The sequence below is a fragment of the Mizuhopecten yessoensis genome, unplaced genomic scaffold, assembly GCF_002113885.1.
Source record: "Mizuhopecten yessoensis strain PY_sf001 unplaced genomic scaffold, ASM211388v2 scaffold1851, whole genome shotgun sequence".
Lineage (NCBI taxonomy): Eukaryota > Metazoa > Mollusca > Bivalvia > Pectinida > Pectinidae > Mizuhopecten > Mizuhopecten yessoensis.
In genome coordinates this window covers 106,105-119,005 of record NW_018404253.1, presented here as the reverse complement: position 1 = coordinate 119,005, position 12,901 = coordinate 106,105, and the positions used below count along the sequence as shown (strand labels likewise).

General features: G+C 35.0%; 1 protein-coding gene across 1 annotated transcript in view; it reads left to right on the top strand.

Annotated features, from left to right (window-relative positions):
- The window catches only part of LOC110441375 (metal tolerance protein 11-like), a 31,099-nt gene extending 18,280 nt beyond the window's left edge, over nt 1–12,819 (top strand). Inside the window, exons 7-10 of the mRNA XM_021484495.1 lie at nt 7,725–7,895; nt 8,343–8,465; nt 8,792–8,905; nt 10,666–12,819. Coding sequence (XP_021340170.1) covers nt 7,725–7,895; nt 8,343–8,465; nt 8,792–8,905; nt 10,666–10,970 — 713 coding nt within the window. The 3' untranslated portion in view covers nt 10,971–12,819. The remainder of the gene's footprint in view (nt 1–7,724; nt 7,896–8,342; nt 8,466–8,791; nt 8,906–10,665) is intronic.
- The last annotated feature ends 82 nt before the right edge of the window (nt 12,820–12,901 follow it).

The window sequence follows — 12,901 nt, the reverse complement described above, 5'->3', positions numbered from 1 at the left end:
AAAAAATGTAAAATACTATGCATAAGTTCTCTCTGGATACAATATTTATAAATCATTGAAGTTAAGTTTGAAGTAATCCAAAGGGCTTATTCGTAAAGATATATACATATATATATGTATATTTTTTCGTGGATATCAGATAACTATGCTATTATACATGATTAACAATATCTATCCTAATATGTTTTATAACAATGTCTTTGTAGAATATGCTGCACTTGATTCTTGCAATGGATTCAAGAGGTGCAAATTTAAATACTTATATAGTCTAATGAACTTTCGCAATCTCACATTAATGTCATGTCATTATACGCCTAGGCGGAAAACTTCAAGATATCAAACATCTTGTCAGCCAAAAAGAAATCAAGAAAGGAAACTTATTTGTAATATACATTGTATAGCTATACATGTAGGTCTGATTTAGTTATTTAACACATCACTCAATGCTTGAAAGAGTACAGTACCGATATTCCGATACATTTACAGTACAACCTGGCTCCGCCCTCACTAACGGCCGTGCCGTAAAACATATTAAATGCCGCTTTCACACATACGCCGCTCTAGCGGTACGCAATGGTACTAAATTGAATCATATGCGGGACCTACTGTCTTTATTATGCGTTACTTTGGACTCAAATGCACTTGAATTGCTTGTAAATATCATTCCTTTCCTTGGTAGAACCTATGACCTTATCACAACGTCGTATTCTTCTTGAAAATGCACCATGTTTATCTCAATCGGGAACTGCCACTTGACTGTAGGTCATGCATGCTACACACAACTTCCGGTAAAATATTTAAGTTGATGAGCTCAGATACTCATAAACGAGACGTACGTCACCTACCAGTAATACTAAGCAAACTGCAAATAAAATCCATTACCACGGACTCCAGTTCACTCAAAAGTCATTGGATATAATCTTATTCTTAGTTAGAACTAAGTATCCTTCTACAACTTCGTATTAGCCATTACACGGAAATAATGTCCTCTGATTGGCTAAAATGTGTGACTCTTGCATTTCGCGTGGTTAGAGCTATGAAGCGGTCCTGTTCCAACTAACCGAGGAAAATCAAAAGTGCTAATCTGTTATTATATATATGTTTCACGCCTCATATGAGTATAATGTTATCAAAATATTGCATATTTGTTGAAATAACAAATCCTCACTAAAACTCTAAAAACAGAAACGACTGCCATGTTAGATCACGCGTGATGTTATCGCAAATACCCGTTTCCTTATATGGCCTTCACGGCTGAATATAGTATTACTACTGACGCCGTCATGTTTACTACAATTTCCATATTTGGTCATGACACTCATATTTAGACGTCTGACCTATATCGAAGACGGACGAAGTTTCCAACATGGCAGTTAATTCAGATTTCGATTGCACTTGCTACGTAAACTTGATAATTAAACGACATATAAGACAGTGTATAACTTAAAATTATGTAGGAGATCAACAGAACAAGTTCATATTACAAACCTATTCATGGATACGGATCCTGTCAATTAATTCTAAAATCACCCCCGTGTGATTCACGCCAGGCTTGCTCAACTAAAATGGGATCGCCCGGCCGGGTATTATATTAGTACTCGCCCCTGGCCTACTCTAGTTCCATATTGGTATTCTAACCTGAAGGCTTTTTTACCTTCGCAGTATCATCATTTTGTTCCATTTTCATCATGATATTCTATTGCTTTTTTATATCAATAAAAGATGAGGTGTCACAAACGCCTGCTCGCTAATTACAGCTCGGCCAGAAATGAAAAATATCGGCCTACATTTTGTATGTCTGTTGGTGTGATTTGTGTATTTCATTTATTCAAGTATTATCATATAACAGGAATTTTTTTCAATATACACAAAAACAACAACAAATGAATACTTGAGGAAGATAAATCTATTTCGCGTTCGGAATGATTTGTGACATGTACTACGGGAAAACCCGAGTGATCACCCTTACATTAAGCCTAGACATGCACACATTTTACTTTCATTTTGTGTAGGCCTAGACATCATTCGCAACGCGAAGCGGAAAAGACGAAAATGCAGGCGAGTGTTGACTTAATGTAAGGCATGTTGTTTAAGCAGCATTGGCAATGAACTATATGCATACACTTCTGCAACGTTTACCTACAACTGATTCATAAATAAGGTTCTTGATCCCGATTTCGGTGACTTGTGGCCAAGCATTCGGCCGAAGCCGCAGAGAATGGCGCATGTTGTCAGCGGCGATGACAAAAAGGAAGGTGCTTCATCGGTATGTATAGCAGTAATTACGCAAAAACAAACAAATAAATGGACCTTTTACACTAGTGAATAACAGCGTCAACAGGAACGTCTTTCTCCAGACGTGTTGCAAAGTTTTCGAACTAGGCTAAGTTGAAACTGATTTCACTTTGAGCGTTGTTTGTGAGGATATTTGGTCTTGCATTTCTTCTGATTCAGTTGGGAAAAACCCATATTATAAACATTGTATTATTAGATTCATTGTGATGTTGGCTGTCATTGAAGTTTTAAATGTTATACTACTTGACGTTTTGGAAACTTAAAAAAGTATAGTAGTTCTAAATATTAAAAATATCTTTACTGAGCTTATAAAGAGCAGGAGTTCTGACTTTAACAGTACATATAAAAACTTAAGGGTATTGTAGGCACTCAAATCTAAGATAAGTCGGGTTAGCCACAGGTGCCGGACACACCAATAAGTAAAGGTTATTGCATGGTTTTCGAGTAACAAGGGATTTATTACACCCGAGCGAAGCGAGGGTGTAATAAGTCCCGAGTGACGAGAAATCATGCAATAACTGGCTTACTGCATGCTTCCCAACTGGAACAAAACAGAAAAGTTGAGTAAAAAATGTTCACCTGGACAATCTTTTTACCTACCCTACACTGCAGATAATTAACATGTACATATGTGAGCGAGTACTAATCATAACCAGGTAAGATTCTCAATAGCCCAGTCTGAGTGTATCCTTCATAATGGATACAAGTGTTTTTGGATTACTATCCAGGTCCAGTGTCAGGGAAGGTAAGGAGTGTCTGTTCAAAATATGGGAAACAATGTTGAATTTCTGACTACATTTTCAGTTTAATTTTCAAGATGTGGCAAAGGTACAGGATATTGAAACCATTTTCATATATACAATGTAAGGGTTTATCAATCCCTAAGGGATTCCAGTTCTTTCAATGAATGGTATATTTGAATGTGCAATTTTGTATAAAGGAACAGCTCCTTAAGATTATAAACTTTTCCGGGAAATGCTTATCCTCTCACGTGATAAAGAAATCTGTTTGTGTTTTTCAATCATGAAATTACCATTTTTAACTTTCATTTTTTCCCCTTATTTGAAATGTGTCAACTAAGTTTATCCTCTACTGTATTGACTTCATCGTTACTCACTGATTGATTATCTCCCCTTTCTTACAGCATTTGTGGCCACAGTCCACTGGGCACACCCCCTTTCATGGCCATGTAATCATGATTGGCCTTGAAAGGGGATTATGTGTGCAGTGGACTGTGGTAGCAAGTGATTTATTGCCCACACTTTTCCATTGTGAGAGGTGGGAAGTATGCAGTAAGTAATGTGTGTATACGTAATATATTATAATTTATACACATCATATTACTATTAGTGTGTCCAGTATCTGTGGGGTTAGCAGAAACATAATATTTGTTTTAATTGGCCTTATTTAATGATCATTAATAGGTCACACAGGGTTCGGTTTCCAATTCGGAAACTAGGCTTGTTAAAACAGTTATCATTTATAACTTTAGAGATAAAATAGTTCTTAGCAGAAAAAATCGAAATATAATTATTTTTCAACCTTTTCTGAGTTATACAATTTTAAAGTATCTTCTGTCTGAAATCTGAACATAACTTGTTTTGTGACAAAATGTGTAATAACATCCTGGGGTAAAGTTTTTCTATATAGTCCCAAAAACTACAGATAAAGTCCTTAAGCACTTACAAGATACATAAATATTCATTTTACGTCAATTTTGCAAAACATACAACATAAGCTACAAAGAGCTGTAAGCACAGAAATAGAGTTTATCACCTGTAAAGCATTTTGCACATAATAGGCACATTGCACACGGTTAGCACATCAGCACATGGTAATTTAAGCGCATTTAGAACATTTGCATACAGCACATAAAAAACAAAACCATCACATGGAAAGCTTATTAGCGCATAGTAAGCACATTTAAACACTGTAAGCAAAATAAAGGAGTGCAATGGACATCTCCATGTTTCCTGGTTAATTTCTTCTTTCTGGAAATAACCAGGGGAGAGTGATGTTCTGCTTCATCTTTTGTATTAATGAAAACCGTGAATATCCAAGTGCGTGTGTTTAAACTGTCCTTTTTCTTTACTGTTGTTCAAGAAAATATTTCCTTCTTTTTCCACAAGAGTACTGTTTCAACTTTATCAGGCTTTTCAATTCGAAGGCTAATATATAAAAAGAGAGATTTTTATTTATTTTTTACTGTTACCTTTTTTATGTACACACGTTTTACCATCTAAGAAATTAGTTTAGGTGTCTTAAGCCCCCATGAGATGTGCTGTTATAAGTTGACTTTTATGTACATTTTGTTCATATTTAGTTCTGCTACCAAAGAGATTGACTTATTGAAATGTTTGTGAAACATTTAATGAACTCCTCAGCTTTAATGCCTTATTTCTCACTATACTAGCTCATATTGATATGCCTCCTATTTGTTTAAATATTGTCTCTAAACATTATTATTGCTGGTGCAGAAATTATATGGTGACTATGTTCTATTTTAGGGGGGGNAAGGAGGATGAGAAATAGGAACTGAACCCACTCTCTCATTCCTTTGAGGACTTCATGAACTTTTTCAAAACGCTGCAAGAACTGTACCAACAGTGACATGACATTTTGAAGTCTGTCAGTTACTGTATAGAGAAGGAACCTCTGACTAAATCATTTTCTCTCAGACACATGACAGCCGAGTCCACTGATCCTTCCATCAGCGAATAGTTCAAATGTAGTTCAAATGCTTTCCTTGCAAACTTTTCATAAATGGAGAAATCTTTGCTTGGGACAGATTGAATCTGTAAATATTGATGCTGAAAGGCTGATGAATGTGATTGAACAGCCCCTACTTGATGTTTGAAGCCTGATGTATGTGATTGAACAGCCCCTACTGACTAAAGGCACAAATGTTGGAAACCACGTTTGTTTTGATCAATATAACACCATGGGAGGTGGGAGCAAATTGGAAAAAACATAAAAAAAATATGGTTTTAAAGATAGAAATACTGGTCATGGCTTCCTACTAGTTTTTGTCCAGTGAATTAAAAGTCAATGCAAATGTTAAGCAGTAAAAGAAATGTAAGATCCCTGGTATACATTGTACTTTTAACAATGCTTATGATCAATATCAATAAAATAAAATAAAAGTTATAATATGTAACTTGATGTTTGTTAATTTCGCTTGATTTTACCGTGTCCAACATTTGATATTAAATATTGTGTGATATATGAGAGGAATTGCACACAAGATTGTATCTTGGCTATGTCAATGAAAGCAAATATTTCTTAAGTTTTCAACCATATTTCTTGAAACTTAATTTCAAAATTTCATACATGAATTGTTCAAGACAGTTTTAAAGTCAAGTGCATACACTCAAGGTGAAGGCTACAGTTTCTCAACCTGTACATGTACATGTGACCGAGAAATTGTCAGTGCTTTCCTAACTAAGTAATCAAACCAAATTTTATAAAACTTGCTACATCATTCTGAACATTAAATCATGCACTACTTGTTTGCATATACACATGCAACCTCAACTTTCAATAAGTTTTGTTGTCAACAATTGTTGCACAATGCTATCAGTTCTGAAACAAACAATAATGACAACTGTAATAACATAGTATGTGTTCTAGCTGGTACATTTGCAGTACTCTTTTGAAAAAAAAGAAGGAAATTAATATGTGCATCTTATTTCAAATGCTAGCCTTTGAAGATGATAAAACTGAACATATGCTATAAAGCTGTGTTTTTTTGGGAAGAATTTATGTAATGGAAATAGAGGGAAAATAATGTAACTCTCCTAAGCTTGTGTGTGTGTGGGTATGTATGTTTATAATTTGTTTATCTTATTCAATATTGAAACATGCAACAATGTATCATATTGTATTAGAGTGCTTTTTATCTTATTTGTTTCTAGGAACACAGATGCAAAATAATTCCATTTTTCATAAGAAGAGACCTTTTCACTGCAGTGAATATGTAAAACACTGTATTTAAAAGCTTTTCAAAAGTATTGAGAGACTTGTAAATGTATGGGTAGCAGTCATCCACTTGTCTACCCACAATTTAGTTTCAGCAAGTTTACATCCTTAAATATTGTAACAATATACAGACTGATGCAAAATTGAAACTTGAACAAAATTCATACGTATTAAAAAGAATGCATACCCTGGTCAATGTCCACACTTTACAAGATAACTTGCTTGAATATATATTGATCAATATACAAACTTAGGCGATAAGTTCAAAGTTGAGTGAAATCGATGCATAATTAATTAGCATACTGTACTCTGATTGGTCAATGGGTTTTGCCTAATAACTTTGTCAGATAAAGCAAGATTCTGAAGAAACTTGGTTGATATCTTATTCAACAACAAAGGCAAAGTTTAAAGATTAACACAATCTGTGCATATTCTATTTAATGGTTTAAAATATGCCAGTTTCAGTTTTTAATGTTTGAAATATGGACAAAGGGAAGCAATTCCTAATTCCTTTGCAAATGAACTATCTAAAGGTCTAAAATGATATATTCTATAGGAAACTTGGTACCCCTCTTCTGACAAATCTATCAAGATATACTGTACGCACAAGAAGAATAACTTCACAGTGGTACACTTTTACATAAAACTATGATTCATAACAAATTAACAGTCAACCCCTCTGTACAATATGATGGGAACTTCGTCTTTATTTTGTTCTCCATTCCAAAAATAATATATATATACCTTTTGCCTTAGCTTTCAGTACTTTCAGTACTTCGATTACTTTTTATGGTAGCTATGGTTGTGCTGTGATATCGTACAGGTAATCAATGAAAGGAATAGAGCACATATGTATTACTAGTATGGTTGCTCTTTCGTAGGGGTACCATAGGAGAACAGACTGTCATAGCCCAATTTAGCAATGTTTTACAAACAGTGATACATTGAAGAATATATCCAATGGTTCTGATTTAGTGTCCAGCTAAACTGTAGATTCTCCTTTATGCAATAACCTCACCTTAACTTCCGTTTTGATATGAATGAAGCACAGGTCACTTCCGTTGACCAGGGAGCTCAATCGGTTAGAGCGATGGTATAACAATCAGAAGGTCAGGGTTCGAATCCCGGTCTGACCCCGCTGAATTTTTACACTCAGAGCACTGTTCTTGAATTACATTTGTTTATTTCCTTATTATTTTCCCTAAAACTTTCGCAACGTTTTGTTTTCTGTAGATATGTCTGAAAAATTAGTTTCCAGTACATATTAACACTTGTTGGCAGTGATACGGGGATCCTGATATGGTGTTACATTTAACTGTTTCTCTATGATGGTAGAACTGTCGAAGTAAACACCTTTGTTCATAACCAACGTGAGTGCCTATTAAGTTTGTTGCCCCTTGAAATTTCAATTGATAAACAATGTACCCAAAAAACATTTCTTACTGTTGTAGGTAGAACAAAACTTGAGCCTATTGCCATCATTATTCTATCTGTGATTATGAGTTTTGCTTCCCTCCAATTAATCCGTGAGTCTGTGGAGATGGTATTTGGCTTACACGATCTCAGCGCTGTCCCTCCAACGGTCGACATTACTACCATTGTCATCACAGGGTCAGCAATAGGTAAGGATAACCAGCCTCAGACCTACAGTAGTGCAAGAAACTCCTCGTCTTTCTATAGTACAGGGGTAAAATGCACTTTGATAAGGTTAAGTGTAAAAGTAAAGTCCCTCCACTCCCTCGCTTATGAAAAACATGGGTATGTCATTCAGTTTCCTTTCAGTTTTTTTTTTAATCGATGTAATTGAAACAAACAACGGGTAATATATTCCGTATCTACTGGCATGTCACGTTACCAAAGCTGCATGGTCGTATGCTATTGTAGCGATTGTCAATACTTTACAAAACATCAAGTTACAGTAACGTTATAGTTAACCGACAAAGCGGCATTACCGGCGATAATGTGTATAAATGAGTACTTATGTACCTGGGAAAACAACAGACAACATATTTAATTTATTTTTTCATAAATTAATGGACCGTTTTGGTGATGATCGTTGGATGTTACAGTGACTAAGCTTGTCCTATTCCTACTCTGCCGCCGTATACGCAGTCCAAGCGTGCAGGCTCTGACCCAGGACCACAGGAACGATGTTGTCTCCAACAGCTGCGCTCTAATCTTTGGCTACCTAGGTATGTCTGTTTAAGAGCTACATATCTATTCAATTCCCTTTACGTAAAACCAACGTGGATAAGTTTAACGAAAAGGTTTATCTGAAGTCTTAGAATTATGAAGTTTAATAGTACATCACAAACCGCCTTTATAGTAAGATTATAACACAAATATGTGTAGGGATTTTGAACACAAGTCATTCTTCAAGTTTAGCAGAAAATGGTAGCTGGATCTTGTAATAATACTTCGCAACCATCTTACGTTATAAAAATCTTAACAAATCCGTTTTGAAATTCATTCTCGAATTGAAATATTTACATATCATTTTTGGTGTTTTTACTTTTAGGTTCTCAGCAACTGTTAAACAAGACTGGGGAATACGGCTTGGTGTATATGGACCCCATAGGGGCTGTGATCATTTCGATATACATCATAATTAGCTGGTGTATAACCGGCTATAGTAAGTTTTTTTTTATCAATTCCGTAGTAACCTGGTTATACAGGATTATAGTAATTTTTATATAAACATCATTGTTAACTGATATATTATCTGAGATATACAGTAGTAGTTTTTTAGGTCACCTGAGACAAAGTCTCAAGTGACCTATTGCGATTGCATTTTGTCCGGCGTCGTCCGTCGTCCGTCGTGCGTCCGTAAACAATTTACATTTTCGACTTCTTCTCCAAAACCCCTGAACCAATTTCAATGAAATTTTGCAGAAACCTTACATTGCCAAAGGTTAACTAAAATTGTGAATTATATGGTCCCCAGCCCCGAGGGGCCTGAGGGGCGGGGCGAAAAAGGGTCAAATTGACTAAAATTTCAAAAATCTTCTCCACAAGATCCAGATACGGTAGAATCAAATACTCTTCATAGATGGAAGGGTCAAAGGTGCTTTACCAAAATTGTGAATTTCATTACCCTGGGGTCTCACTTTGTTTCCCCCTGGGGATGGGGTAAACTTTACTATAGTTTATATAGGGAAATCACATTTTGGACCAACATTTGTTTAATTGCCATTGGAAGTAATTCAATTTAGGTTAGCATTATTAGTATTGGATAGCAGTTTGATGGTATGCACATATCAGCCCTGACCAACTCCAGCCCCCCCCCTCCCCCGGGGATGATGGGTGGGGGCAAAAAGGGTCGAATTGACTGAAATTTCAAAATCTTCTTCTCAAGACCAGATATGGTAGAATCAAAAACTCTTCATATATGGAAGGGTTTTTAGGTGCTCTACCAAAATTGTGAATTTTATGACCCTAGGGTCTCAAGTTTACCCCTAGGGCAAAATTTGTTATGGTTTATAATGGCAAATGATACTTTGAATATTACATGTTGATAACTTGATTGGAATTATAACCCTTAGTTGTCAGTTTGATACTTTGAAAATTTTGAGCCATCCCTACCCCCAAGGGCTGTAGGGTGTGGCCAAATGGAGTCTGTGTGCTAAAATTTCTTCATTTTCCTTGTTTAGAATCAGAGGTGCTAGTTTCAAATACATTTCAGTCTTAAATCTGCATGCTAGATATTGAATAAGGTGGTTTTATTGTTTTTTGTCACTTTGAATAATTCTTCTGATCATGTTAAAAACAAAAATCAACTCTCTATATCAATATATCAGGCGACCGTTAAGGCCCATGGGCCTCTTGTATATAAACATTATTGTTAACTGATATATTATCTGAGATATACAGTAGTAGTTTTTATATAAACATCATTGTTAACTGATATATTATCTGAGATATACAGAAGTGATTTTTATATAAATATTATTGTTAACTGATATATTATCTGAGATATCTAGTTATTTGTAATGCAAAAAAGTAAGATTTTTTGAGGCTTTAATAACGAATGCTGAATCAAAATTGGTTGGTAATACACCCTTCACACGTTCACACATGAATGTACGTACGCACGCACGCACGCACGCTCACCCACCAAACCCACTTACCAAACTTGAGAGAGGACACATTTACTCCTCATTCCAATACCAAAACAGATAAATAACATTAATGTATGGCTCCTAACTACACAATAAGGAGATGGCATGCGTCCGTATTGACTATGCTGACATACGTAATGCTGGTAAACCATATACATTATCATTATATATTCAAACTGATTTACTGCCAGAACAAACTACCACGAAGAAATAAATACTCGACTTGACATGTAACAAAAATAACAGTAGTGTTCACCTGGCTTATAATTTTCAGCTCAAATTAAGCATCTGACTGGACACACTGCCAAGCCGGACTTTTTGAAGAAGTTGACGTGGATATGTGTGAACCATCACCACAAAGTTCAATTTGTCGACACCGTGAGGGCGTTCCACTTTGGTAGCAACTTTCTGGTTGAAGTGGACATCGTGCTTGCAGAAGAAATGAAACTGGTTGAAGCCCATGATATCGGGGAATCTCTCCAAAAGAAACTTGAGCGCTTGTCGGAAGTTGAGAGAGCTTTTGTACATTTAGATTACGAATATGAACATAAGCCATCAAGTGAACATAAGACTGTCTAGCCGTAAATAGAACCATGATATCAGGAATGTTTGATAAGACTATTATATGTATTTAGTTAGTTGCATGTTTGTAATTTCACTTATAATTTGTATACGTTATCATGATATCGATACTTTTCTGATTATCATTTATTTTACTTAATCAAGTAAGACAATTTACGCCAAATAATGCCTTACCACTCCAATACTAGTTATCGGTTGTATATGGTTCGTTCGCTTTGTTTTTATGTTAGGTACCGTTCAGTACATCTGAAATATTTTATTTAAACGTCTTCACACTTTCGAGCGTTCAATATTGACTACGGGTTAACAGGAGCAAAGATCTTGTTAAGTAGAGATCACTTTGTTCGTCCGTTAATGAGGATGATACGTGCGTATCATTACTTCTAATCGATTCAATATTTTGTTATAAACATAGATATACGTGACAAATATGGACTGGACGTAGTTGTATCTTTTAGCACTTTCAAGTCACTACCCAAAATAACTAGCTCATGTTGAGAGATCAGAATTCAGTACAATGAGTCTGACCCATAACTCTGTTCGCATCAGTATTGCGTTACCCCCAAAAGTAATAGGTTGATGCTTTGTGCAAGTTCCACGTAAGTTATCACCTATCACCTAATAATCCAGATAACAGCTGTAAAATATTTTTGTTGCTTTATAGTGATGTTATTTTACTTCAAAAGCTTATAATCTGTCGTTCTCTGTTGCTATATGCATAGTAAGCAAAGCTTACCAAGAGAAAAATTGCGTACATTAGTGAGGCTTACCGCTTACTTCTTTTTTTTTTACCTGTTTCGGGTTCTTGTTGGTGTTGTTGTTATCGTTTAAAATTAGCTAAATGAAAAACAGGTTTGGTCATATTTTAACATTTAATATTCACGTTACCTGTTTAAAGTAATGTAAAATCTAATTAAAGTTAAGGAAAAGCAACTTATTTTGATTGTTCTTCGTTTAATGTTGTTGATAAAGATCTATTATAATTCCTTTTTAGAAGAGTTTTCAAAACCTTTACGTTTAGTTTGTGATGTTTCTTGAAAATTCAATTTGCAAACTGTAAGGTTACATAATGTACTTTAATGTAAACGATTGACAAGATGAAAATTCTTCTCATTTGCCAAATGGATGGTGCTATATTAAAATGAAGAATAGTTCTCCTTAACAAAAAAGGCTGTGATTACACTGATGATCCTATTTTGTATTTATGTGAACATTTGATATTGGTACATGTAGGAGTTAAGTATGTGCTTTGCTTCTGTTTTGGAAATATCGTTCACTACGGATGAAGCCAGAAATAAAAAAAAAATATCGATACAACGTTAAGCTTGTTTCCCACAACAATGCAAAATCATAGATGAATCATTAGGCCATGATAATGACTGTAGCGTAACATTTTACAATAGTATTGAGGCCTTCTAAGAGGAACTCTTGCTAGGTGATTGTCAGGTTGAGTATTGGTTCCATGAATTCTTTCTTTTCAAAATACAATGTGTATGATTGCTAAAATTAAAAGCAATGACAAGATAGTTTAGTTCCTATCTCTGCTCGTTAGTGAATTTATAAATTATCCATTGTTGATCAGAATAGACAAAAGCTGGAACCGAGCAGACATCAAAAGAAATCATAAGGAAATGGCATTTTTTGTTTATTTCATCTGAATACTTCAATAGCGTAGTTGATAGCACCCGACAAAACTTTAGAAACACAAACTCATTAAAGAAAAAAGTTGTAAAAAGTTCACTTTAACGAGACGGAAAGTTCTGTATATATGTTATATATATAGCTTGTCATGATCTGATTGAATGCATTTATCTTATTAAGAATTAAATAAAAATTAATGAGACAATGTGTGATTCGTATTTATTTGTATCTTTCATTCCTCTCAACTGCATGTGGTAGTGTCAAGACATGATTCGGTTGTCCACTTG